The sequence below is a fragment of the Patella vulgata genome, chromosome 3, assembly GCF_932274485.2.
Source record: "Patella vulgata chromosome 3, xgPatVulg1.2, whole genome shotgun sequence".
Classification (NCBI taxonomy): Eukaryota; Metazoa; Mollusca; class Gastropoda; family Patellidae; genus Patella; species Patella vulgata.
In genome coordinates, this window is record NC_065881.2 from 59,835,651 (window position 1) to 59,863,203 (window position 27,553).

Genomic DNA, 27,553 nt, shown 5'->3' on the forward strand with positions numbered 1-27,553 from the left:
CCACAAAATTGATCTCCCATATTTTTATGCTAATTGTGTACGAGGGGTGGCCATTTTGTACGGCAGTTTTGGTCTGATTTTCACGAAATTCGAACTCATCCAAAATTACGGTGTAACTGATATATTTGAACGTTTTTTTTAAATTGGATAATAATTGTGACATCTAGAGGGACCTCAAGCTAAAAACGCGATTTTTCGTACAATCAGGGGCCATAATTCAGGAAGTTACTATCCGATATGCGTGAATATCGAAAGGAATATAGATCTTTGGGTTGTAAACATGCATTTCAAGTTTCATCAAAATCGGATCAAAATTGTGTTTTGGTCTGATTTTTAATGAAATTCAAACTAAACCATGGTAATCGTGATATTTTTGTTTTTTTAAATTCAGATAAAATGTGTGACTTCTAGAAAGACCACAAGCGGATAAAACGTGTGACCTCTAGAAAGACCACAAGCTAGAAAACACAATTTTTTGGACAGTCAAGGGTCATAGTTCAAGATGTTACGATCCTAAAGGTGCGAATTTCTAAAGGAACCAAGATCTTTGGGTTATAAACACGCATTTCAGGTTTCATCAAAATCAAAAGAAAATTGTGACCTCTAGAGGGTCCACAACATTGATATAATTTGAGTACAAGGGGCGGCCATTTTGTCTGTCAGTTTTAGGCCGTTTTTACCAAATTCGAACTCAACCATCCTTAGGGTGTAACAGTGATATATTCAAACGTTTTTTTTTTAAAATCGGATTAAAATTATGACTGCTATAGGGCCCACAAGCTAAAAACGCGATTTTTCGTACAATCAGGGGCCATAATTCAGGAAGTTACGGTCCGATATGCATGAATATCAAAAGGAACCGAAATCTTTGGGTTATAAACTTATATTTCAAGTTTCATCAAAATCAGAAGAATATTGTGACCTCTAGAGAGTCCATAACATTGATATACCATATTTTTACGCTATTTGAGAACGACAAAAGCGCGGCCATTTTGTCTGTCAGTTATGGGCCGATTTTCACGAAATTCGAACTCAACCAGCCTTAGGGTGTAACGGTGATATACTAAAACTTTTTTTTTAATCGGATAAAAATTATGACCTCTATATGGTCCACAAGCTAAAAACGAGATTTTTCGTACAATCAGGGGCCATAATCCATGAAGTTTCGATCCGATACATGCCAATATCAAAAGCAACCGCGATCTGTTGGAGATAAACCTATATTTCAAGTTTCATCAAAATCGGATAAGAATTGTAACCTGTAGAGTGTCCACAAACAGATTGTGGACGGACGGACAGGGGTGATGACAATAGACATACACATGAAAATGTGGGTACATAAAAACTGTTAGATTCCCAAAAACATTTTCAAAACTTTTTTGTCAGTAGATTATGCAATCATACATTTATTTGAGAGACAAGTAACAGTATTTAACAATAACTTTTTATTTACAATTATAATTGTCTTTAATATATTACATAAGTGTGTATCATACAACAGCCTTACAGACTGAAATTATTCTCTTACATGTAATGCGGAACCATATAGTCGGTTGTATAGGTAATATCAAGTACTATTGTTATAATATAGTGATAGAGTTATTTGGTTATGGTTCAATGTATCTGCACATATGATAAGCTTAGTAAATTGGTTTAGTAACATAGCTTTTCACAAGAATTTTCTCAACAAACTCAACAGTCTAACCATACTATAATGCAAGAATGAAATCTCATGATGTTGAGTGGCAAATTGCTTTCGTTCACATTGGATGATTTACCCAATAATCAGGTAACAGTTCTAAAAATTATCCAAAACAGAGTCTGAACTTCAGAAACTCATTAACACACTGGATGGCACAACAACCCAGACCACAGACCTTATCTAGTTTTAAAATTAAAGAGCAATACATGTTGAACAGGACTCAGTCAGGACTATATAGAGCACTATAATATTATGAACCAGGCTCAGCAATTAAAAACCTAAAAAATAAAAATAACAGTTTGATTACCAAATGTTGTAGAAATAAGTTAAATAAACTAGACTAAGTAAGTGTTTTAGTACATAAAGTTCAATTTAAATTCCTTGGTATAAGCTAATATGACCGTTGTAATCTAAAGATTAGATCTATCCAAGTGGTAGACCGATTTCAGTTAGGTATATTTGAATAGTGGTGGCTCATCGTTTAAGGAGCTGGCTCACTAGGAGGTCCAGGGTTCGACGTTGGTTGTGAAAGTTTCTTGCGATTTTCCAGTGGTTACCCACTGTCAGTATGCAGGATTGGAAGGTCTGTCAAGGAATAGTGCCTAGCATTTTTTGGATGGAAAGGAAAGGTACTGTAAAATGTCCACATTGAAAACAAGCCACCGAAATCCCGAAATAAATAGATGACACATATTAATTAATCACACATTTTTCAAAAGTATCGCGCAATCAAACTGATTATCGACTATACACTAAGTTTCATCACTCTCTATCAGATAGAATCAAGATTATCTTGTCCCAAAGAATTGACCAAGGAAATTGATTAGCTCTGCTTAGCTTCAGCTCGAAATGTTAATCATTGAACTCAGTCAAGACATTCACCTAATGAACATCTACATCAAGTTTAAACATTCTACCTCAATTAAAAGCAGAGTTGTTATGTTCCAAAGTTTTGACCAATCAAATTGCTTATTGCTCCTTAGCCTAAGTAAAGGTAATGAAATAATGTATCTATACTCAAGAGTTTCATCGCCCTCACTTAATTATAACCAACGTTATCGTGCCCCAAAGCATCAACCAATCAGAATGCTTATCTCTGCTTACCGCAAGCAGACGATGTTCAACATCAAACTCCATCAGGGCATTCACCTAATGAACGCCTTCACCAAGTTTGGACATTCTACCTCAATTAGAAGGAGAGTTATTGTGTTCCAAAGTATCAACCAATCAAATTGATTATTGCTTTGCTTACCCTCAGCAGAAAATGTTCATTATCGAACTTAGTCAAGGTATTGATGTGACAAAACTATACACCAAGTGTAATCACTCTCACTTTATTAGAACTAAAGTTATCGTGTCCCAAAGCATCAACAAATCAAATTGCTTATTTCTGCTTACCCAAAGCAGAAAATTCTCATCTTCGAACTCCATCACAGCATTCACCTAATAAACACCTACACCAAGTGTCAACATTCTAGCTCAATTAGAAGGAGAGTTATTGTGTTCCAAAGTCTCGACCAATCCAATTGCTTATCGCTCTGCTTACCCTGAACAGAAAATGCTCATTATCAAACTTAGTCAAGGTATTGATGTAATGAAACTGTACAACAAGATTCATCACTCTCACTTAATTAGAACTAAAGTTATCGTGTCTCGAAGCATCAACCAATGAAATTGCTTATCTCTGCTTACCCAAAGCAGAAAATGCTCATCCTCGAACTCCATCAAAACATTGACCTAATAAACACCTACACCAAGTGTGAACATTCCAGCTCAATTAGGAGAGTTATTGTGTCCCAAAAAAGTGTGATGGACAGACAGACGAAAGGCGGGGGACAAAAATAATCCTTGTCAGTTTGAATACAACGAATAGTAAGCAGAAACACCGCTGTCCAAACAAATTTAACATCATAGCACACTCTATGGCATATGCTCATCTTCATTAGCAAGGTTCAGACACTTGAAACCATAGACCTCTTTGGTTGAAACCACTCTAGACATTGCCATACATATGCTTTTTAAAAGACAATATTATTATTATCTAAAATAATACTCCAGATTCCTTGTTTTTCTTTTTCAGTACTAATATAATTGTGGCACATCTACTGAGATTTATAAAATAAGAGAAATTTTTACCAAGCAGTTCTAGCTGTAACAGCTTCACCTCTTACTAATCGTTTTCGATCATCTAATACAGGCTGTAATGTACGTGTTACACTATTCCTGTACGGTAACAGAAAGTGTACGGGCAACTTGGTCAGCGATTTTAAACATTTTAGAGCTGACATTCGTATTTGCTGAAAATTAGAGTAAATTCCAAATATTTTGTAAGAATACAATTAGTTTAGGAGACGTCAGCATCAACTGGGATCAAATGTTAGTTTGATATCTAATTTTTCAGCATTGTACCACTGTATAATTCATATTTTGGAAGATATGTATATAATTAGTTAATTAGTTGAAATTATAAGGATTCAGTCATATTATTTGCATAGTAATTATTTTCTCCCTATTAATATAAAACTTTAAATACAGTAGTTACACATATACCATACACTTTAATCTTTAACAAACTATTGTAAGCTCAATAATATTTGTTTCATAAAACTTTGAAAAAAGTTTAACTGTTTAAAGTTACAATTTCATATTTTTAAGTTATATTTTTCAAATGTATTAAAATAAAGCCCTAAAATTGATGGTATGTATAAACAGTCCTACTTTGTTAAAGAATAATCCTATTAATCCTATAATTCACTATTGCCAGTTGAGAAATTGGCAAAAATATCATTTTCAACTTCAAATTCAAATGTTTGAAGATAGCTATTCCATGGTGGGGAATAGGAAAGCAAGGGAGGTAATTGGGTGGTAATTGTGTTATTTCCAGTGTGAAGATTTTTAAGTGTGAGAAAGATAACCTATGATCGTATAATAGTGAGTTGACAACCTATTGAGCAAAAGACATAGAAAAAATTATGTTTTGACTTTCTTAGAAAATATGAAATTGTAACTTTAAAATAAGAATAAAACCAAGCAAGATATAAAATGTAGTTTTTCATCATCTGACAGATCATGTTTGAAATATTTTCCCATTCAGAACAGTAAGCAAAAAGGATCTAGTGAGTACAGCATGATAAACATTATTTTTTTCCAAACGTCAAAATATTCGGACACAAATGTCTTTCCTCAACACAACCTGATTCGCTTATACACAGAATAAATAGAGAAATATTTACCATGTTTTTTTGATATTGTGATAATTTCAATAACTGAGGTATTATTGCTTGCAGTTGATTACATAGTATTACAGAACCAGAATCATCAGCACATAATGTTTGTATGGTTGCTAAGGTAAGTTGTAACAGATTTTCATCTTCATACACCAGAGAATTAATCAATAAGGGCAACAACTGAAAGACATAATACAGCAATGTAGAATACCAATCAATTCAAACACAGTAGGAGGATGGTTAAGTCAGCATGGTGAATGAGAGGACACAGTAGTAAAACATATATTGCAGAGAGCAATTAAAGACAATAGGGTTGGCTGAGTAAAACTGACTAACACCATACATGATAATCTTCATACACGAGTAACACGACTCTTATAAATGTGAAATGAAATGGAGTTTAATTTCCTACTCTTCTACACCAACCTGGTTAATAAAGACCAGTATACACCTTTTGAATAAAAGGACTTATTTAAAGGGGCAGTTCTCGCTATAATAGTTAAAAAATAGATAACATAAAGAGAACATGCTGAAAACAGTCAAATTGCTCCCCTCTGAACCCAGGTATTAGCGATTGAATTTAAGCCTAGCCCCGACCATAAGTCTCGATTATCCATTTTGACGTTAAATCATCCATCACAAAATGTATTCAAATCTAGTAAATATCGCAGGCTAGCGATGGCATCGAGGTTTGATTGTGGTTTTTATAAGCTAATTAATGTTTAATTAATAATTTAGATCACATTTAAGGCCTAAAGAAAGACCTGCAATAGGCAGATTTAGCTCTTAAACACTGTATGTTTAATACTTACAGGTGGCAATTCAGAAAGAAAGACATGTTTTGGTAATGGTTTAATTAAATGGGATAGAGCTATCAAAAAGTTCTTCTTCAGTTCACCTATAAAAATAAATAACGCATATAACTGTAGATTACATGACGTACAGAACTATAGAAATAACATTACACTTGTTATTGACATGTAAACGTCCGGTTGATTACCATTAGACGATAGTAAACCCAGTCATTTTTCAAATGCAAATAGTCTTGACCTACCAGAAAAAAAATACAAATTTGACTATAAATGAGTCTGTCTAGAATCTAGATTCTTATGCCAGTAGAGGTTTTATTTAGTGGACTAGTTTATCCAGACTAGAAAAAATTCAATTTTTCAATTCTAAAGATAATGTTTATATAGTCTATCAACACATGCCCCATATTATGTGTGAGATATGTGGATGGACAATTAATTGTCGTAAGAAATCAAATTCAAACCAACGGTCAAATATAGAGTTTTAGCATAAATTTTAGACATAAGGTTCTTACTATTATCTGACTGGTTATACCCATTTAATATCTGTCCACAGTGTTCTACAAATAATCGTTGTTGATAAAACATCTTAATATCAGCTTTCATTGTACGGTTTAAAATATCTTCATATTCACTCAGTATTATAATAAAACTGTCTGCTGCTATATGACCCACTGTAGAATTACTTAATAAACTTATTAACTGAAAATATACAGAAACAATTTTATGTTATTTTTTTTATCATATGACAAAATAAGAACATAGAACAAAGTTTCTCTGTTTAAACAATAAGTTCATTAATGTAACACATAAGAAGATCAATTCCGAAAAGATCAAAGTTGTGTAAGAAAATTACCCTGGCATAATGCTTCTTGCAGGCAAACTATATATGGAAGTCTGTGAGATGTTTTGAAAATAAAGAGGGAGAAACACCTGTCTATATCAGGAATATGTCTTCAATTAAGATTGCCTTTTGTTTATTACATAATATCTTAATTTTACAATAAAACAGTTGTTCTACATGTACCTTTTCAAAGTAGACTTTTCCAGTTGGATGATTTCTTAAAACTAGTGATTTTGTTACCCATGCTAATAATAAAATACATCTTTCATTTTGTTTACAGGTGGTATCTTGAGTAAACACTGGTTTAATATATTCTTCTACTTTACTTATAATGACATTTACATCAGATTCTAAAACAATATAAAATATGTTTAATTAATAAGCTTTGTACAAGTCTTCAATAGACGAAGAAATGCTTATTTTAATGAATGTTGTAATACAGTATTATTATTTCAATGTAAGATACAAATTACCACTAAATTTCACTGTGTTTGAACACTCAAATCTCATACATTTCCATGTAGGTAACCCATGAAAAATGTATGCAGCACATATATCCCATAAAAAGATTGGTTAATGCCGATTTTGACCAAAGCCTATATATTGGCTGGTAGCATCATCAATAATTGGCTCATTAGTAGGCCTACTGTGAATTTTGGTATGTGTTCAAGAGAATATTAATATATACCTGGTAATTTGTTGATTAAACCAGCTAAACATTTTATAGAGTTTTCATCTATAGCTTCATCATCATCATTATTAACAGCTAATGCTAAAATATCAGCTAATATGATCTCTTTATCTGGTAAACTTTCCTACAATATCAATAAATTATCATTTTCTATATAATACCCAATCAATTAAAGCCACTGATCATCATTTGCAATTTCTGGACAATATCAAATATTTCACCACTTAATCTGCTCTAAAATGAACTTAAATAGATTATTTAACATCTAGTTAAGAAAACAAAATCAAAATACCGTTAACTGCATTAGATATTCACCCGGTTGGGATTCAATTGGATTAGGGGGGTTGGATGGCCGAATGGTTAGCGCGTGCACACTGTTTCATAAGGTCTGTCATGGTTTCGATTCCCGGATGTAGGTGTCAAGGTGTAGGGTCGCCTGTCCAACCTAGTGAGTTTTTCTCCAAGTCCTCCGGTTTCCCCCCACTGCTAAAGACCCTTATGCGCAAGTGAATTATTGAAATAAAATTGAACCATGTTAGTCCCAAAATCTCTCTCTCTCCTTCCTCTCTCTCTCTCTCTCTCTCTCTCATACACACACACAAAAAGAAACCCAATAAAGGCAGATGGTGTTTTGGTTTTGGATTTATCCTACTTACTGTATAAAAAACAACCCAATAACAACTGAAAAACTTACAGATTTATGTAATGAGCATATTACAGCTGATAATATTGGTTGTAATCTTCTTTCTTGTACAGATGACTTCTAAAAATATAATAGATTACATACTTTATTATCAATTCTCGACAGTGATACTGCCAGCACATATTGATTTAATCTGTTAGCATGGTTCTGACTTGACATTTTATGTGTGTTCAGAAAGTTACAAGACAGTTGTTAAAATTATCATTATGAACATGATTTATTATTAAAACTTAACATTGATTATTCATATGCATAGATCACTTCCCTAGTTATAAGAAGGAGTTAATGTAGACATGTACACCAGAAATGATTGTCAGATTAGCTTAGGATTTACCTTTAATGGTTGAAAGTTACTGTTGTGTAAAAACACTTCTATTATTTGTTTTACTATATTAATTGATGCACTGAAAATCAAATACATGAGTATTATTAAACATTTTAATAACAAATAAAACAATATTATTATTAAATATTAATGTAGGAATAACATAATAATAACAGTATTATTAAAGTCCTGATGTACTATTGGAATTTCTCACGGCTTAATCCTGTTAATATATACTCAGATTGATTATTTAACATTAAATTAAGAAAACAAATTTGAAATACCAACACTAGAAAATGTCCTGGCATGGATTCAATCAGATTTAAAACAGGACTTTCATTAAATTTTCATGGACAACAAAATTGCGGGATTCTTGCATAAGATCAATGAAATTTCAATTCCATGAATACTAAACGGAATTGAACTATTTTTGAATGATATTCATCTTTCGCAATATTGTAGTTTGCAAGTGAGTCCTATTGCTTAAAATGGCACATCAGGACTTAAATGTAGGAAAAAATGTATTGTTAATGTAGAAATAACATTATAACAACAGTACATGTATGTAATATTGCCAGAAACGTATGTGTAGAGCACTTTATAAAATATTGAATGTATTGTCTCCCATGCATATTCTTACAATCAGTAAGTTATAATAAGCCAACAGAATTCATTGACTAAAATATGCGGGTGATTCTTCGTAGCTGAAGAATTGCTACAAAACCCGAAGAAAGATACAACAGAAGACTTGAAACAATTGATCATTGATTGGTGATCATTTTCAATCCCATGAATTAACCACAGACCTGACTAAGGTTTCAAAATACAACAGAAACTAAATCTGAAATCAGATTCATTGAAATAAAATACAATCCTGAAAGAATGTATTTATGTAGAGCTTACCTGTTATCTATGGTTGCCATAGTAATTCTGTAAATGCTAGCTAGATATTGTATATCAGTTGATGTTAGAGTAGTATAATGGTGTTGTATAAGTTGTAATATTCTAGGTAGTATAGAATCTATAGTAAACTGTATAACATCACTAGACAGCTTGTTATTATTAATCATTGTATAGAGACTCTGGGTTAAAACTGCATTACTACATAATTTATCTGTAAAAATTACATAGATTTAAAGAATGATCAGCATGTAAGTACTTCTCATAATAATTTCAAATAAGTGCCTTATGAAAGTAAATAAGAAAATTAGAGGCATGATACAATGAAAATAATTATGTGCAATTTATCAATTAAGGAACATAAGATTTCTATGATACCAACAAGAAAAATATTTTTCTTTGCTTTGTAAGGTGTAATTCTTGGTATCCCTTTTTTGATAAAAAGTATAAAATATTTCTTAACCATAAATAAACATAAAAATAATTCTTAGCGTCCCCTGTTTTTTTAAATAAACATTATCAAATATTTACTAATACCATAGATAAATATAAAAGTAATTCTTTCCGTCCCTTTTGTGATAAAAATGTATTAAAAATTTCCTAACCAGAAATAAATATCAATGTAGTTCCTACCATTATTATTTGTTAGTTGTAGAAATATCAAATCACAAACATCTTTCATTAAAGAAACCTGGTTAGATATATCAGCTATTATAGATAATAATTCTTCTGCTGGTAAATGATATTCTGCTTCAATATCCATCTTTTCTGAAATAGACAAAATACATTTCTCATCAAAATATAAAGGAGCTAATTTATTAATTAATTGTAAAGACAGTCTGAAAGCTTCAACCTTTTTGATTTAATAACATGGAAGTGAAAACCAATAACATTTTTTGATTAAACATTATTAGAATATTAACACATGGTACAATGTTATTGATATATACTATTCAAAAAAAGTAGGGGATATTTGATTTTGGGGGCATAATACTAAAATATGCAAATGACTACGAAAAAAGTCACTATAGAACCTAACAGAAGAAAAATTTCCAGTTACATGTGACGCCCAAACGCACCAATAGCTACCGCATGGAATGCAGGTGATGCTTGGGATCATCATGGGGGTCCAACCCAAGATTTGCACGACTCTGACTTTGAATGTTACAGTCATTGTGGCATTGAATTCCAGGGTGGAAACATCAGTTTAATTGTTTTAGTGACCAGAAAACAAATTTTGATATGCGTCGGCTTACCCAAAATGAAAGGTTACGTGCCCTTGGCATGCTACAGATCGGCACAACACAGGCGGTTGTGGCGCGGACGATGAATGTTTCTCAGTCTGTCATAAGCAGGCTATGGTCCAGATACCGTGATACACAATCTGTACAGGACAGACCACGCTCAGGTCGACCAAGGGCGAAAACTCAAGCCCAGGATCGATTTATCCGTACCTTGGCCTTGATAAATCGTGTCATCACAGCAAATCAGATCAGCGCTCGTCTTCAAACAGACACTGGTGTGAGAGTGAGTGGCCAGACGATTCGGAATCGACTGCATAGGGGTCACCTTCGCGCCCGACGTCCTCGCGTGATCCCTTGTTTGAGAGATCATCACATTCAGGCAAGACGTCGTTGGTGTAGGGATCGTCAACACTGGGATAATCGACGCTGGAGCAATGGGATGTTTTCAGATGAGTCAAGGTTCACTGTTGATTTTTTGGACAGACGTAGGAGGGTGTGGCGTCGTCGAAACGAGCGCTTCCAAGACGTTAACGTCATCAGACATGATCGATTTGGGGGTGGTTCTGTTATGGTGTGGGGAGGCATCACTGTTGCTGGAAGAACGGCTTTACATGTTGTTGCAGGGCGTGTTACAGGCCAGTACTACCGGCAGTCCATGTTGTGCCGTTCGCACGACGTCATGGCCGCCGTTTCATCTTCCAGGATGACAACGCAAGATGTCACAGGGCCAGGATCGTTACAGGTTACCTCCAACAACAGAACATCACCACATTACCTTGGCCAGCACTGAGTCCCGACCTCTCCCCCATCGAGCATGTCTGGGACATGCTTGGACAGAGGTTACGTCAACTTCAACAACGTCCTGCCAATGTCCAAGAACTTGCTGCTGCGTTGCAACAGGAATGGGACAATCTGGACCAAAATGACCTTAGACGTCTCATTAGGAGTATGCCACGTCGGATCAATGCTTGTTTGGCAAACAGAGGAGGATTTACCCGTTACTGACTTGGTTGTGATGCTGTGGTAACTTTGCTGTTTGACCCCGGGTATCATTTTACCCTTATAATGGTCAGTCTGTGCCTTACTTAGTCTAACGATCATTTGGAATAAATCGATGAATGTGAACTTCATTTCATTTTGTCATTTGTTTCTTCGTCAGTTTCATTAGGTGACTTTAATAACACTTAAAAATCAAATATCCCCTACTTTTTTTGAATAGTATATAATGAACTAATTTATTTTGATGAAGACATGCTAGACTTTATCAATCAAATGATACAAATAAATGGAAAGAAGACTATATATATACATAGAATATGCGATAAAAAAACCCAATGAAACACAAAACTTAACACATTTGATTTGGGGTCATTTACAACTGAAACCATACAAGAAATGAAATGGGGTTTAACGTCCTACTGTTCTGCTCCTAACTGGGCTAATGAAGATGAGGATATGCCCGGACAGTGCCACTACAGCCACTCTTATATCGAATTCCAACTGTCAAGGGATCTTTTACGCGCATGCTAATGTGTACACAGGACTGTGGCTTTTGTACCATCCGAACGACTAGACAGCTGTCCTTGTCAGGCCCTCCATCCTGCATCACCGACACGGGGGAACCACGCCGGAAAATCTGGGTGAACTTTCTCTGTCAATGCAGGGATCGAACACCCGACCTCCAGGCTAGCTAGCCAGCGTCTTACCCACTTAGCCACCATTACCCCCATACTAGAAAGAACATTTCTACGTAATTTCAAAGCGGTATACTAATGAAGATATAGAGAGAAAGAGAAATGGGGTTTAACATCCACTCGACACAAACTAGGTCATTTCGGGACTAACATGGTTTTAATTTTATTTCAATAATTCGCTTGCATGTAGGGGTCTTTAACAGTGGGAGGAAACCGGAGGACCCGGAGAAAACCCACAAGGTTGGACAGGCGATCCTACTCCTTGTCACGTACAACCGGGGATTCGAAACCACGGCAGTTGACTCAATGACAGGCCTTATGATATGATACAGCACGCACATGCTAACCATTCAGCCATCCAACCCCCCCCTAATGAAGATATAAATTAGCTATTTATTTATTGGAATATTATACAAATCGATACTGATTATCTTTATTAATGTTTTATATACACACCATAATTGCTACTTACCATACTTGAGAGAGTCAATCAAATTAGGTAAAATTGAAGTCTTGACCACATCGGTAAACTTCTGAGATAAAATTTTCAATGCTGATACAGTTTCACATCTAATAAATATTTTTAAAAATATTATTTTGTATCAATATTTATATTTAGACAGAATTTGTAGATTTATTTTGAAGAAGAGCAAAAAAAATTCCATATCATCATTCGATAATCTGTGTCTTCTATTCATTGATAAGAGAAGGATGTGATTTCTTACAATAATTTTCATTTTATCAAAACTCTATAATGGTCATTTGAAAAAAGCCCTACTGCTGTGAGAAAAAGCAAAATGAACCGCCTATACCTTATTGTCTTGTCTTTATTGTTGAGAAGTATTTTAACAAGATGGTGTCCAAGTTCGTCTGCTTCTTTCTCGGTTAAAACATTTCTACAATTAAAGATGGCTGCCACTCCTTGGATACCATGACAACTCATGTCTTTATCTCGTGTAGTAATAAGATCTGTATATGTTTTGAGTAAATCGGTTTTATGGGACTGTACTATGGATAACACTAGAAAATATTTTCAATAAAATATAATGAATAATGAGTAAAACAATTGCATCATTGCATTTTTCATTTCATTGAGGTAGAATTTTAGTCAAGGTGGGCGATATTGAAATTTTATAATGAAGACTAAATATAAATACCATTCCTCATTTCTCAATATATTCATGCTATTCTTGGAATGTGTGAATTTATTTCAGACATAATTCTGTTAGGACAGTTAACTCTTAACTGACCCAAGGCGACTTTTGTCGACACCTATAACGTTACCGTTAAGTACCCACGGCGACTTTTGTCGACAATACTGGTTAGCCGAATGCAACGTTCCTAGCATAATGAGAGTTATTTCCCTTATGAACAGACGACTTTATCTCATTTGTTTACTTCCTGTTTGACATTTTGACAGTTAAAAATCTTACTGTTTCTCCTTGGAAAATTATAATAAAACGGTGATATGTCTAGACCTATTCGGCAACGTTCTCCTAATGACGGATTACCATCCTTATTGAATGACAGTGATTCAGATTTTGTCTGTAGTGTAGATTTTTACAGTTTTGCGTTAGGCCTAGAACGTGATAGAAGTAGGCTTGCTTAATCAAGTTAATCAACAAATTTCTATAACGGTACTTAAATAAGCTTAAATTAAAAGAGATTCATGATGAATAATTTTTAGTTCACAACAGCCGAACAAAAAAAAAAAAGAAATAAACATTACATGCATGAATTTTGCATGAAATGTCTAAATTAATTTTTTGTATAAATTTATATTTATGAAAATGGCATTAAATTTAGATCATTTCATCCATTTACATTAAGGGTCTATCTACAGTTGTTTATTAATGATATGACTTTAAAATGCATATCTATATTTTAATACTATTGACCATTAGGACGTGGGTTTTTATGACGTTATGACGTCAAACCTCTGGGTCGTTTAAGAGTTAATCCAGTAAGTAAGACAGGCTTTTCCATTAAGATTTTGAATTGGATAATTTAATCACAGCTTTATGTGTAGGCTGTATCCAGTTCTCAATAAGTGACACTAATGTAACATATTTAGTGAAGACCGCAATGATTTAACTTTACCTGAATCTGTATTGTGACTAGATGCGCAGGTAATATATCTGTTTAAAATATCTATTAAACACCTTCTACATAATATCTGTAATACATAAAAAAAATATTCTCATTTCATTACCTTATAGCTTTTAATCCTTTTTATGTTCTCCATATATTTTTGATACTGTAATACAGAATCTGAGTTAAATATCTTGGCTATTTTTGCTACTCAGTGTTGGATTGGAAACATTATCTGATAATCTGTTCTGTCTCGGTTGTGGTTAATTCCATTTGACTGTATGGATTCCATTGCCAAGGCTGTGGCTTTGGTTACCAACAAGTGCAATATGCAGTCTTTTTGTGTCAATACAGGTTCCATTTTATAACGGCAAAAAAGAATCATTACATATAGTAGATTTTCATTACACAAAATTTGATTGGAACATATAAGATGTACCTGTGTTTGATTGTTATACTGTAATACTATAGATGATATAACCGTACCTGTGTTTGATTGTAATATTGTAATAATATAGCTGATATAACTGTAGTTAACACCATACAGCATGCTATAGAACTAGTTCTACATATACAATGTAATAATGAACTAGTACTATATAATATCTTTACATCAGACTTCAACAAATACACTCTATATTCTAAAAATAGAAGAAAAACAATAATATTATTAAAATGAATATAAAATCATAAAGTTAAATCAATAACACAAATGCAAAAGTGGGTGGTGATCTAGTTGGGATTATACGTAGAATAGGCAAATTATTCATGAATAAAAAAAACACAACACAGTTTATATGGAAATACAATCACTGGTTTATAAGTATAGCACGACGTTTCGACAATTATTCACTTATCGTCATCAAGCACAAATGATTTGTGCTTGATAACGATAAGAGAATACTTGTCGAAACGTCATGCTATGCCTATAAACCAGTGATTGTATTTCCATATAAACTGTGTTGTGTTTTTAATGTGTTCAATCACTAAATGCCACTCAAGGATTTTATTCATGAATAGTTTGATTGATTGTATTATTCACAGAATGTAAAGAAAAACCGCATACAAGGAACTCTTAAGGGCATTGAGCAGTCTAAAATGCACATTTTAAAGCTAGCACTGTAATTTTTGTTGATAAGATATGAGATTTTTTGTTATTTTGGGTGGTAAACTACATATTTATCACCAAAAAATACTAATTTTATTTACCAACTAGTTTTAAACTTGGCCCAAAAGCATGATAATAAAGGGTGCTGATGACAACAAAGTCTCAGTTATGCATGCACAGATTTTCTTTAAATTTTGACAATTTTTCGCTATAGGCTGTGGTTTGTCTGGTATCCATGGAAACGCAAAAAAAAGATTAGTTTTTTTTAGAAACTCTATTAGTACATGCTAAAAAGAGATATCAATAATCACTCCAGTAGATGGTAAGTAGAGGTTATAAGCAACATTTCCACACCATAAACATTGTAAAATATTAACTCAAAGTATTTTAAAATCGTTGTTCATTATTTACCTTCAAACGAGATTTTGTGATTTTGGAATTATTCTTTGAATACATCCACAACAAGTTTTAAAATACTACAATATCTACTTCAGTGCACTACTCGGCCGCTCTAAAAAATCATTTTAGTCATTCAAAAATGGCAGTCTTCGATCATCAAAAATTAATTCAGCCACGTTCCAGGATAGATGGTAGACCTGGATATTCGCTTCTTAGAGGGAACTCCTTCTGACGTCATATCTAGATAGTGGATAGTGGATGACGTGAACGGTGTACACAACGTCATAATTTATTCAAGAACTGATCTAGGTCGGGGAAACCTTCTCGTTTGCTATAAATAGTTTTTTTCTTTCCGCTGGTACCTCCATTATCACACAACAAAGAGTTCCACTGTTGTGTGTCCTCTGGGTTATTTTACACATGGAACAAGTGAGAAAAGTCTTAATAAGATTGGTGTTGAAAAGTTAGTGCGTATCTTAGACTACTCAACGCCCTTAAGATCTGTATTTAAATTGAATAGACAAAAACATAGTTAGACAAAAAATATCTAATGATTTACCTGCTAATATTTCTTCTATATAACTCTTTAAAACAGAGGGTGATTCAATCTGAAATATACGTAATAAAACATAAAAAGCTGTCAAAAAATCAAATGACAAAAAAAAAAAGTGACTTAATATGAAATATACACCACAAAACATAAAAAATAATAATTTTACAGAAAATGACAAATTCAAAGAATTAATGATATTTCTATTAAAAGAAATACCGGTAATCAAGATTCCAGTGAATATTGATGAACTTTAAACTAATATTGGCAAACAAAAGATAAAAGCTAATTTATACACTATCATGCAGATAAAAGACACAAAAATATTGATACTTACATCTGATATATCTGATGATAAAGTAGATATAATAGCTGATAAAGCGTTTAAACCTGCATATTTTACTTGTTCACTATCTTCTTCTACAACCTTTACAGATATAAAGTAATTGTTAATATATCTCAATATATCTTATACAAATCCATCTTAACATGGCAACTTTCAATTTATACAGTACAACTATCCTGTTCTGTGCATGCTCTATAAATTGGTAACGGGGCACATCAAAAAAGCTTTATACGGCTAAAAAAACAAAGCTCTTGACACACATTTCAGTTAGTATTGCCTTGTCAGGTACTACCATGTCAAGTTTATGTTTGATATATGCCAACATTCAGCAGATTCCCAGAAGATTGGTCAATAATATTCAGAATACCAGAAATAATATTTGGTCATACAATATGTACTGATATAAAAGATGTTATTTTCACTTAAATATAATCATCATATTTACCAGTGACTATTTCTTTAAAATATTTACCTCTTTTCTGATACAAGAATAGAAGGAACTAATATACTCTTTCAATGCACTGCTACCATATACACTAGCACACTCTGCCTAGAATCAGAACAGAACAAATAGTTATATCCAAGTAGAGCAACTGTAAAACTTACAATTGTATTTTATCACAGCCAACTGTATAAAAAAGACAGACAGTACAAGTAATAGAGATAAAAGTTTTATACTTACTAGTGTTTGTAATGAATCTATTTTAGCTGATTGTATATCTGAAGTGAGTTTTTCTAACAGTAAAGGTAAACAATATTCACCAAATAAAGGTGTAGAAGCTAGACAAGCTCTCAGAGATAAAACCAAATCTTCTTTAGTTATACCATGTGGGTTATCTGGTGGCTGATGAAAAAAAAAAGAAAATAATATTAATAATCACTGTAGTATTTTCATGAGTGTAGTTACACTCTTATCTTTACTAGCTGTGTTAAGCAAGTATTGCACAGCTAATGGTGGTAAATAAAAATATGAAGTTGGAAAAAAAAACTGTTCTACTAAATGAACACAGCTATTTAATTTTGTTTTCCTGTTACAATAAAAGATTTATTATAAACTTGTGTTACAATTAAAGAATTATTATAAACTTGTTGGTCTCAAGGGAGCTGGCATCCTATGCAAGGCAGATAACTTGCAATATTATTTTTCAATTTTAAGTGTTTGGTTTTCTTGTAGCAAATAAAAATTCTTTTTGAGACAAATAGAGAATTAAGGGAGTTGTATCATCTAAATCACTTTGTATTTCACTCTAGAACAAGTATTTGAAATGATGAAATCTGGGTATTTGTTGTTAAAATTCTATCAAAGCAACCCATATTAAACAGTTCCAACATGAATATAGACAGGCATCATGCTTGGAACCTTGCTACAAGTTCAACTTGGCATTTCGCACATGTACGGAGTAAGCACATCATTTTACTGACAGAACTGTGACAGACCTCTGTATCACGGGACTCGCCTTCGAGTGCCCTCTCAGATAATATGACAATAATTGAGTACCAACCGGTGTAAAACTAACAGGAAAATAACAAGAAATCACTTCAAACATTTCTTCAACAAAAACAACTGAAAAGAAAAAAACATTAACAACTGTGTATTATAGCTAGGGCTCCTGTCGCATGCTTGAAATTTTACTATTTATACAGAAATAATGTGCTCTGGTTCGGTTTAATGTAAACCTTTGTAATCACTATCAAATGATACAGATTCACCCTCCGTGGAAGCGTACATTAAGCCCCACATAGGATTCTAAGAACTAATTATGCAGAGATTATTTATGTTCTGGTTCAAATCCCTTTAAAATGCATTTACAAAAGAATTGAAATAAATTATAACAGGCTTTTTACATATGATGAGGTCAGTTTTCTAATCTAGTATACTTAAAATCAAACATTAAGTTACCTAAAGAGAAATTCAAGATAACTGTTTTAGATATCTGAAAGGCTAAGATCAAGTTCCGTGGATCCTTCTCTGCATCCATAGTTTGAATATATCCATGTACAAAATCACTCTTCATTGTCTGTAACTCTGAAAATTAACACTATCATATGACAATGATTTGGTCTGAGCATTAACATAACCAACCAGCGGTTGCCAGGCAAGATACGCTCACAAGCTGAACAAGCTGGAAAAAAAAAGCGATTTTTCGTACAATCATGGGCCATAATCCAGGAAGTTATGGCCTGAAATGCACGAATATCAAAAGGGACTGAGATATTTGGGATATAAAGATATATTTTAAGTTTCATCAAAATCAGACAAAAATTGTGACTTCTAGAGGGTTCACAACCTTGGTATTACATACTTTTACACTATTTGTGTACAAGGAGCACCGATTTTGTCAGGCAGTTTCGGGTCATAATTCAGGAAGTCAAGATCCGATCTGTGCGAATATCGACAGGCACCAAGATCTTTGGGTTATAAACATGTAATTTAAGATCAAAATTGTGACGTCTAGAGGGTCCATAACTATGGTGGCTGTTAGCGGCCATTCAAATGAATCTAAATCGTCGCCTTGGGAAGAAGGCGACAAGTCGACAAGTCGGTGGGTTGATTTCGTCGTGCGGCGACTTGTCGCCTTGTCGGGTTGTGAATAAGTCGAAGGCGACAAGTCGACTAAATCAACCCGCCGACACGACAAAATGAAGGCGACGATCGTCGGGTTATTTTGTCGTGTCGGCGGGTTGATTTCGTCGTGCGGCGACTTGTCGCCTTCGACTTATTCACAAACGACAAGGCGACAAGTCGACGAAATACAATTATTTCGACTTGTTGGGCGGCGACTTGTCGCCTCGGAAGTTAATCTGTGCGCATGCAAGTTATCCAATCAGCAAATGACCATGCTCGAGTTTGACAAGTCGCCGCACGACAAGTCGACGAAATCAACCCGCCGACACGACAAAATGAAGGCGACTTGTCACAAGGTGACGATTTAGATTCATTTGAATGGCCGCTAACAGCCACCATACATAACCGCGATATACCATATTTTTACACTATTTGCCTACGAGCGGCAGCCATTTTGTCCTGCAGTTTTGGTCTGATTTTCATGAAATTCGAACTCACCCATTATTATGGTGTAACGGTGACATAATAGAACATTTTTATAAATCGGATAAAAATTGTGGCCTCTAGAGGGTTCACAAAATAAAATCGAGATTTTTTGTACAATCAGTGGTCATAATCCAAGAAGCTACGTATCAATATGTGCGAATATCGAAAGGAATCGTGATCTTTGGGTAATAACCATACATTTTATGTTTTATCACAAATGGATCAAAATTGTGACCTCTAGAGTGTCGACAAGCTAAAAACATGATTTTCCGTACAATCAGGAGCCATAATCCACGAAGTTACAGTCCGATACATGCCAATAACGAAAGGAACCAAGATCTTTGGGATATAAACCTATATTTGGAGTTTTGTCAAAATCGGATGAAAATTGTGACCTGTGAGTGTAGATGAACTGGCGGACGGACAGGGGCGACGACAATATACGTCCACATGAAAATGTGGGCGTATAAAAAGTCAGATAACAACTTAGCAAATTGGGCATCCACAACATTTAATCTGAATGTAATTATTGGAAATCATTGAAAATCAATTGGATTATTGTCACATCAACATAAAAACTGTACATAAAGTCAGTTTAATGATAACTTTAGTGATTAAGGGAAATAACTAAGAAGTAATTACTGGATGTTTTCTATTCTTTGAATGGCATTTAGTAATTGGAACATAATCAAAAACACAATTGTTATCCATAAAAGTGTGTTTTTGATTTTAATTACTGGATGTTGTTGACATTCAATAGACTTTTTTGGGTCTCATGAACTTAAACTCTGTGTATAAATATCAGATAATTAATCAACTCCTGGGCATGCCTGATGGAATCACAACACTTTGTGGGCGGTTTGTGCTAGCAAAAGAGTTTACAGGTTGTGTTTGGTATTTTGTAATTTGATACTTATGAAAGCAGAAAAACATCCCTAAAAATCTGTGCATTTACCGGCAAGTTTTGTTGATAACAAACTATTGATAATATTATAGACACTCCTTCGATCCACTTGACTCAACGACTGGTTTTGGACTTCTCTAAATATTTGACGACAAATCTGTTCAGAACACCCATCAGGTAAATTATCAAACGTGACCTGAAATATACAAGGTGAATAGTCCTTGAAGATGGTAAAAACTTTTCTGAGGTGGGTCATCTCTCAATCTAGTTTCTCAGGTGTTGAAAATTTTTTTGCTCGTTTTACTAAGGATGATAAGTTGCTCTTTTAAATTTTGATACTGATTGGTTGGTTAGATTTGAAGTGTACGTACTGGTCTGTGTGCGTTAGTTTTCTATATACACTGGTTTTTAGGGTGACGTATTCTCTCTCTACTTTTACATCGTGCTAATGGAAAATTGTGTTTGAGGTTTCTTCAGATCTTGTCATAAAAGGGGAGATATTATTGCTCTCACTAAACATGTCCGAAAATAAAAAGTAGGAGACCAACCATCTACTTTCAAAAGACATGTTATAATCACACCGGGTGGCTCAGTGTGTAAGATGTTGGCTCATTATCCTGGAGGTGCCGTATTTGATCCCAATGTTCATCAGGATTTTCCGGCGTGGTTCGTCCTTGTCAGAAGTGTAGGACGCAGGGCCTGGCAAGGAACAACATTTAGTCGTTGGGAAAAGACTAAAAACCATTGGCATGCATGTAAAAGAACCTTTAACACTTGGAATTCAAAATAAAAGTAGGCTGTAGCGCTGATGCCTGGCATGTGCCCATCTTCATAAGCCCTGTCAGTGCAGAACGTCATGATCACACCTAAAACAGACTTCTTGTGCTGTACTGATCTCGCTTGGTGGGCAAGGATCAACAGAACATCTATTCACTTGAATGTTAAAATGATGGCTTCTATTTTATGAGGGTTGAAGATGCAATTCAAATCAAATTAATAATTACCAATGCTGCCAATGCATGAAGTGTTGGTGGCTGTATAGAATGATGGTCACATAACTTTTCACACAAAAATCTTGTTAAAACACCAACTAAAAACATAAGATTGAAAACATAAGAAACAAGATTTTTTGTTCAAATAAACAATATTTACTAACAAAATTTTTCAAAAGCTTATAATTGCTTAAATGTAAATTATGCTTGAAAATATAAGCATTTTTTTTAAAACATGGGCCACCCATTCTACAAAATTTTAAAATTTGGAATGAAAAATTTAAGACATAACAAAATGTATTAATAAAATATGATGTTTACCCTCTTGATTAGATAAACAACTAGATGAGATATTATGTAAGATATCTGCTATTAATTTAGTGGCACATCCTCGAATACTTGTGTCAGTATTAGTTAAAGAAGGTCTGGAATAAAAAAAAAATCAATAACTGACCATTACATAATGTAATTCATTTATTTTCCCATTCAATTATTATATGCCCACTAACTCAAAATGTGTAATGCTTACTTTAAAATACCATTACCCCGGATCTTTTGATCTATCTGAGTCAGGAATTGATTTGTACAGTCAAACTGTGCCTTTTTCAAATTATTATGTTAAAGTCCCAAAATACTATAAAGAAGATACAGACGTTCAGTACATATATATTAAAAAGCAATCTTGGTCCTAAAATCGATCAATCCTAACATAAATTATGGCAATCTAAAGTTGAAATTACTCTCTATTTCATGTCACACTGACAACTACATACCACCCAGTAGACGAGTGAAGGATAATGCATTTCTATCTATGAACATTACAGCCAACATGACCTCTAACCCTAATGGATTTTGTTTTAATCATCTAAATTACTATTTAAAGAACAGTTTCTAGCTCTCCCCTTTATTAAATTTAAGAAAACATGTACAATTATGTAGCTACATGTAGCAATAATTTTCAAAGTTCAAATTTGTTTACCATACCCCAAGTGTTCCATACACTCCAGTAGCTGTATGCTTCCATTCTGCAACCCTGAAAGTGAATTTAGAATGAAAAGAAATTTACCGTACATGTAACATGTAACTAAATGATCCTAAATGATCAAACTTTCAAGGGATTTTCTAAAGGTGGCAATTGATGGCCACATATCAAATCGGAATCACAGGTTCATAGATTTTAGGGGAGAGATTAATAGATTTTAGGACCATTAACTGTATATCAAAGATAGGGTTCCCGCGGCTTCGTCAAACATTTTTTCAAGGATATTCAAGGATAAATATACGTCAAATTCAAGGATTTTCAAGGACATTTTTTAGCCTAAAGTTACAATTTTTCATCTTAAAAATAACCAAAACATTACCAACTATCGTTATAATCTCATATTTAAAAGGAATTGAGGACATTTGAAACAAAATTAAGGATCTCAACTGAAATTCAAGGATATTTTCCTATTTCCGCGAAATTCAAGGATATTCAAGACCTTGAAAATGAAATTTTAAATTTAAGGATATTCAAGGATTTTCAAGGACCGCGGGAACCCTGCAAAGATATATATAACGTCAATGAAATCAAATCTCCACCCATATACAATTCACATTAAAAATTTGGAATTTCACATAAGACGAAATTATTTAACATTTTTTGCTGCACTTGAAAGGCCTACAGATGCCTTATGTCAAATTTAGATAAAGAGCTAGCCATTCTTGATATGATAGTTCAAAAATAGATAATGAAAAATCTATTGACAATTTCCTTCAAATTACTTTATTCTCAGCAAAGTTATGACATTTGAAGATGTAGCATAGGACTACATCTTGATTATCAATTTGAATTTAAATTTTTAAATCTCACAGGCTCATACAATTAGATAATGCATCTTTAATTGTGAAGGTTTTATATACAGTCAGCTTCGCTCTACTCAGCCAATGCCTGTTACATATTCAACAAAATTGGTTTGCAAGGTGTCTTTAAGGCAGCCATTCATAGCTAGAAACAAACACATCTGACATCTACATGTATTATCTATAAGTAATATTGTGGCAACGGTCTTGCAACAAGGACTACAAATTTGTAGCTGCTGTGCAATATATTTGGAATTGCTCTTTTGAAACCAAGCTGATTCTGACCATGGCTCATTCGGACCAAAATTCAAGGCTCATTCAGACCACCATACCATTCAACAGGTGCCAATTAACTCATCCACAAGCAAACTCATCCACAGTTAAGTTGTCCACAACCACTGGTAAAGTTGTCCACAAAGTATTGGTTATGTCATCCACAACTAATGGTTACATGTATGTCATCCACAACTATTTAATACTTGACTCGTACACATTTTAATTGTATGGAATAAATAAATTTTCTTTGTTTATTGTTTATAATTCTTTTATTTATCCAATAATCAACTAGATTGGTTGACCGATCACGGCCGAGATCAGTTCACCGATGTTTTTGTAATAAAGTATACTCGCGTTGTTTGACGTTATTTTAGATTTTGTTACTTGTTATTGTTTGTTGTTTGGTGTTATGATTTTAATGTTTAGAAAACATTTATTTGACTTTGTTATTGCTAAGTAACGGTAATATCCAACTTCAAATCAAAACAATATAAGAGTTACCATTCTAAAAATTTAGATCATGCACTTCTTTCACCCATTAGTCGATAAAAATTATCTCCCACAGCCAATGGTGTACATTGTTAATTTGATGACTTACGGTGAAATGAAATTAATGTCGCTATCCCTGTAAAGCGTGTGTATCGGAAAATGATATTAATGTTGTTATCCCCCTAAAAGGGTTAATATATAGCTAATAATGAATATAATATCGTATTTCTGTACCTGTAGAGAATAGTTTGGGATATCAGACGGTTCAGTATTATCCGATTAAAACAAAGAGTCTATTTCGTTTAGTTTTTTATAGTTGAAAATTTCGTTTTACTTGTCTTTATTACACTAGGATCTGGAAGAATTGTTATATAACTCACGTCCCACGTTCTGGTTGAATGTACATGTAAGGGAATAGCCAATGAAACGGTCTGTTGCAGCGAGTTCTTGATGTGCAATGCACAGAACTGGGGGTATTCTAGTAGAAACATCACATCAACGCTGATTAGTGATTAGTAAATCAAAAGCCTGATGTCTAGGGTCAAAAGCCGATCGTATGACCCCTGACACAACCTTCCACTACATCTGGTCAGATCTTCATGTAATTGTGGCTATCGAAAGCATAAAAAACGAAATGAAATATAGATCTGTATATTAATCAGATTGAATTACCAGTAAATGCACTAACTGTTTGGATTGTCTTCATTTGCCATGTGGTCTATTTTCAAAAAGGCAACTTACTAGATCTACTCCCTGTGAACAACCAGCTACTGTCTGAACCATGGTAAATTATAAACGGATTTCTTCGATTGTAAACAAACTACTGAACAATTGTTATTAAAAACTTGCCTAAGTGTTTGAAATCACCTCCAGTTGAATAAAATCCATTGCACAATTAAATGTCCCAATGGGAAAAAAGTTCTCTCTTGAAAAGTCAATATGTTTGCTTGTATTTTCGACCATCTCCATCACAACATTGTACATGTCACGTGATAAGCTGAACCATTGTAATATATTGAAGGGAGTTAAAGGTTGACAAATTTTGACATTCACGTGTGTTGCAATCAAGGCAGCGACAGCGCACAACCTTTTGGATCGTTTGAGTTTGGGCAACAAACAGCAACCGAAGACAGTAACATTAATTTGGAAACAATTGATTGTCAGTCTAAATTTAAGTCACAATGAATATATCAGCAATTACACGAATACTCGTAAATATAATATTGCTTTTCACATCATTATCACCCCAGAATTGTAAATACCCTGTATATTATATATATTTTTAAAAATGATATTACATTCCTGTCAATTATAGGCAACTTTGTGGCTAACATTTATAAATAAACACACTTTATTTCATAATTCTAATTGATCATATTTCATAATTGGGTCTAATCCCAATGCTCTGTGGTTATTAGTCCATTTTCAAAGTTTTATGATTACCACAAAAACTATGAAAAAAAGCCACCGCTTCTCAATAACTTCCACATTTAATTCACGTTCTGACTGTTCTTGTCAATAATATTCCTGATTAATAAATTATTTTTTTTTGTTCATTTAACAGTTCGGGATGTCTAAACATCGTTTATCATCTTTATAAAAATGTATTTAAAATAGAAAATCACTTATCAAAAGAGGCATTGCAGATTGCGTGTATTATTGGATCTTGTGTGTTAATTATGCAGATCGTGTGAAAAACTTGTGCAAGTTTTGCGTTAAATTTAACCATTTCCACTACATCTGTGTAGCATACAATAACTCATATGCCGTGGTACCTTTTACAGTAATTGAATTCAAAGCGTTGACTGGCTGAGGCATGATCGAGATCTACGAAATGCCATCAGAAAATTCCATTCTCCATGGATTTCAAAATGGAGTTTTACTTGTGATTAATATATAGTCAGTTGATAACTGAGAGTACATTGCACTGTGAATTTCAAACGAAGCCGTGATTTTCGGAAATTAATTGTGTTATCGAGATGCACGATTGTAAAATTCTGAACAGTTTTGCACGACAGAAATAATATTCGAAGAGAAATACCGGGTAGAAAGACATGGAACTATCTGCCGATAATTAAACCAATACGCGGTATTATTTGTTGATAATTTTTGGTATTTATAAAAAAAAATAACATTATATACCTATTCAGTGATTCAATGGCCTCGGCTATTAATTTTTCTGAGGCAAATGTAAAATACATTGGCATTTGCGCATTTACCTCGGCTACTGCAGATTGCCGAGGTTAAGTTCATCAGGAAATATTAAAGATATTTAAGGCCCGTAAAACGAATGCCGTTCTTTTTGTTCTCCACCTGTGTTCAAAAGAAAGAATCCAACCCAACTCTATAACCAAATAATTATTACAAGACGGAAACAAAATAATGGACTACTGGCGTATTTATGTTTGTAAACGCCCAAACTCATTACTGGTCCTAGAACAATAGCTTATTCATACACAAAATTTGAATTGTCGTAAAAGAGCCAAATGCTGCAACCCCCTTATATGAAATGATCTATCCCGATAAGTGACATAATTTGCTTCCATTTTGGAATCTCTCGATGTCCAAGTTTGTGATGAGTTCAATTTTACAAGAGAGAACTTTTTTATTTGCTGGGATATTTAGTTGTACAATGGCTTTTATTTAACTGGAGGTAATTTCAAACAAGTTTATAATCGAAGAAATCTGTTTAAAATTTACGACAGTTGTGACAGTAGTATAGTTACGGGATCATCAAATTATTATTAATGAAATTGTTATTGATTATTTATTGAATAAATGATTTATTTTGTTGTTTGTTATTCATGAACACGACCGCTCTAGCTTAAGGCAATAGTCTGCCAATTATTTGACGTAAAGAAAATTATACTCATATCAAACACTATGAAAACCACGTGGGTATGATGATAAAGCACAACTGAGTACACTAAATTATACTTCTTATGAATACCTTCGGTGTCCCTAAAATTAAACGAGTTTTGATATTTGTGAACGACTTATAACTAGACTTTTCGTGTGGACGAGACGTGACGAGTTTGCTTGTGGACGAGTTAACTGGCATTCGATTTAGCTCTTTTTTTATAAGATGATGACATCTTTAGTTATAAGCCTAGTTGGGAATCTCCTCGATTGTATTGTATGCTAATGTAATTTGGTACCTTCTGCAATTTTTGAAGGTGTTATATCGCTAGGTTCTTGTAAATAGTCTTCCACCAATTTCTTCCACATGGCGGCTGACATTTTGTAGTTTATTACAATTTGTGGAACGACAAAACGAACGGGTGAATTAAATTTTAAAAACAGAAATACTGATGAATTTGGATTAAAACATAAAATGATTTGGAGATTTAAATCTAAATATTAGT

At 33.6% G+C, this 27,553-nt stretch overlaps 1 protein-coding gene across 2 annotated transcripts; it reads right to left on the reverse strand.

Moving 5' to 3' along the window:
* Positions 1 to 1,430: 1,430 nt before the first annotated feature.
* Positions 1,431 to 27,436, reverse strand: LOC126814882 (MMS19 nucleotide excision repair protein homolog). Of its 2 annotated transcripts, none has more exons than XM_050540317.2 (26): positions 27,347 to 27,436; positions 22,566 to 22,614; positions 21,903 to 22,006; positions 21,594 to 21,679; positions 20,641 to 20,785; positions 18,534 to 18,659; positions 18,136 to 18,197; positions 17,316 to 17,477; positions 17,106 to 17,183; positions 16,625 to 16,714; positions 16,297 to 16,345; positions 14,717 to 14,871; positions 14,240 to 14,315; positions 12,952 to 13,159; positions 12,612 to 12,709; positions 9,835 to 9,969; positions 9,205 to 9,415; positions 8,311 to 8,380; positions 7,968 to 8,036; positions 7,271 to 7,397; positions 6,766 to 6,932; positions 6,254 to 6,440; positions 5,742 to 5,827; positions 4,936 to 5,109; positions 3,839 to 3,999; positions 1,431 to 1,980 (listed from the first exon to the last, which is right to left on the reverse strand). In XM_050540317.2, exons 1-26 carry the CDS (start codon positions 27,426 to 27,428, stop codon positions 1,953 to 1,955), a joined length of 2,985 nt encoding a protein of 994 aa, XP_050396274.2. In that variant the 5' UTR covers positions 27,429 to 27,436; the 3' UTR covers positions 1,431 to 1,952. The 2 variants fall into 2 exon arrangements, with proteins under 2 accessions (XP_050396274.2, XP_050396275.2); XM_050540318.2 differs by lacking the exon at positions 27,347 to 27,436 and adding an exon at positions 23,709 to 24,070.
* Positions 27,437 to 27,553: the final 117 nt, after the last annotated feature.